Source organism: Naegleria gruberi, assembly GCF_000004985.1.
Source record: "Naegleria gruberi genomic scaffold NAEGRscaffold_204, whole genome shotgun sequence".
NCBI classification, from domain to species: Eukaryota; Heterolobosea; class Eutetramitea; order Acrasida; family Naegleriidae; genus Naegleria; species Naegleria gruberi.
The window spans coordinates 1-2,735 of NW_003163134.1; the positions used below are offsets into that span (position 1 = coordinate 1).

At 32.8% G+C, this 2,735-nt stretch overlaps 1 protein-coding gene across 1 annotated transcript; it reads left to right on the top strand.

The window, feature by feature from the left end:
• Positions 1 to 1,377: 1,377 nt before the first annotated feature.
• NAEGRDRAFT_54762 (uncharacterized protein) lies at positions 1,378 to 2,403 on the top strand (the record flags this gene model as incomplete). Its single annotated transcript, XM_002668455.1, has 1 exon — positions 1,378 to 2,403. The coding sequence occupies one exon, from the start codon at positions 1,378 to 1,380 to the stop codon at positions 2,401 to 2,403; it is 1,026 nt and encodes a 341-aa protein (XP_002668501.1).
• Positions 2,404 to 2,735: the final 332 nt, after the last annotated feature.

The window sequence follows — 2,735 nt, forward strand, 5'->3', positions numbered from 1 at the left end:
TCTCGATTCAGAACTTTACATGAAAATTGTAAAACAAGTTTGGAAAATTCATATTTTAATTGGATTACCAGTGAGTATATTGATGGGTGTGTTCTTTCCACCTCCTTTCAGTCGCAGCTATCAAGATTTACAAAACGAGTCACTTGTCAGTCAATTAGTCATCATTCCAATATTTATTTTATGTGATGACATTTTCACATTCATAGTTCACTTTCTATTACACAAAATTCCATATGTTTACAAGTATGTTCATTACCTTCATCATGAAATCAAATACTCAGTCTCAATTGGTTCTCAATATTTTCATCCAATTGAATTTTTAGTGACAGTGCCAGCTGTCATGAGTGGTCCTTTATTGACACATGCTCATTTATTTTGGTCTTTTGTTTGGACAGTGGTTAAGACATTTGAAGCAATTCATTCTCATTCAGGATTTGATTTTATGAAATATTACAGAACTAGTCCTGTCACCAAGTCAATTTTATTGGATGCCAGTGAGCATACCTATCATCATACACATTATCAAGATTGCTATGGAGCGTGGTATTGTTTAATTGATAAATTGATTGGAACTAACCTTAATTTTGTGAAATTCACCGAAAAGAAACAATATTCGAAAGATAAATAATCAAAATTAAATAAAGAGTTGCTTAATTCGCATGGAATCCTAAATTAATACACATTATAACATAGGACATTACCTTGGCTTAGCTAAACTTTAAGGTTGAGACTAATGGTAAACCTTAATTTAAGGTTTAAAATGGCTACGGCCATATCACGATGAATGCACCTCATCCCGTCCGATTTGAGAAGTTAAGCTTCGTCGAGCCACATCAGTACTGAGGTTGGAGACAACTTTGGAACCTGTGGTGCTGTAGTCTTTTTTAATATCAGGAATGTTTTCCATACAATGCGTTGAATGATAATTATTATAATCAACACTTTATAAATTTCAATATAATCATTTAGTCAGTGAAAAACGTTATTGTTGAAACCAATATCATTCTCTAACACTGTTGCCAGTAACACCACAATGAAACTACAGTTTCTAATAATTTCTTTTCATATTGTTATTAAGAATGATGGAAGAAAATAGGTAAATATGGAATGGAAACAAGATAATTATTGAATAAATCCCAATTGGGTCAATGCTCAACTTGCCAAACTTACTATTTCCTACGTCCATAAAAGTCACAAAGAGTCAAGACAAGTGACGTTCCTCCATGAAAAGCGCTTCATTTTCATCATAGATCAAACACAAGGTGTTGAGTAAACAAGCCGACCTTGCTTACTAGCTCCATTATTTTGAGAATCCACAAGCAGTTTCGAAAAGTAACAACAGAAAAATAGACGAAACCGAAAACTATTCTTGAAGAAATGAATTGGTCAATCGATGAATACTATCAACAAATAACAACGCTATGGAATCCTTCTTCACCAAAAATCAACAAACATTGCAAGGAAATTACAACAGAATTACAAAATTTGTGTTTTCAAGTTTTCAAATTTCCTTCAGATAATTATCACAAGTATGGAATTGCTGATTGTTGTGGATGCGCATGTGGACCGTTTCCACAAGTTTCTTACAAGATTATGAGGATATTTGCATTGATTACATTGTACTTGTCAATTGTTGATGACGCTTGTGATTGTTTGAAAGATGTAGACGAAACTATTCGAAAGGAGTTGATCACGCACATACAACTGGTTGAGAAATTTGAAGGTCAAGAAGAGTACTTTTCAAGAACCCACAATCCATCGATTCGTTTAGGTCTCTATGTGATGGACGAATTATTCAACTCTTGTTCATTCTTCACACAGTTTCAGATTCGAACATTACAATTCGAAATGGTGAAATATTTCAAAACAAGCTTGGAGATGGCAACTTACTGGGCTGATGGAAGTCAAATTTCAGTTGAAAAATGTGATCAGTGGCGAAGAATTGATTCTCTAGGTTCGATATATATGGAAATGGCTAAATTACAATTCGATTTTGTGACCACTTTGGAAATTGAAAAGTTTCAACGAATTTCCAATGAATGTTTCTTCCTAATTAATGATTTGGCATCTTTTCCTAAAGAATTGAGGGATGGAACTTTGGTCAACCATGCCATTTGCTTACAAAATGAAACTAAACAATCGACAGAACAGAGTTTCTTGATGACTATTGCTAGATTGTATGATTTTCTTATGGAATTGGAAAGGATGGAAACTTGTCAAGTAAGAAACTCGATTAAGGAAGCAATGAAAGGTTTTGGAGTTTGGTGTTTAAATTCGAAACGTTACAAACATCCTGAGCATTTGATTTCCGAACTGAAAGTGGAACAGATCAGTGAGAAATCATCAGCACCTGTGAATAAGATAAATTACTTGCAAATTTTAAAAGCAAATAATAAATTGTAAACTAATTTATATAACAGGAAAGTACTTGTTTTTGATCTACTTTCCAAAAATGGGGCATTTAAATTTCCTTGACAAAAATAGTCTTTTTCATGAATCGATTCAAATTCTTTAAAAACATTTTCGTTTTATTTATTTAATTAGAAAATGACTCGCATTAACAACCAGAAAACAGTTGAAGAAAATACAAGTCAATTAAACCACAATCCTTACTTTCAACAAGAAGATTCTAATTACGAAGAGGAAGTTCCAACTCTTATTATTCATTCATCATCTCCTCCTTCTTCAACTCCAACAACTGTAGCTTTTGATTATTCGAATAGTAGTAAAACAGT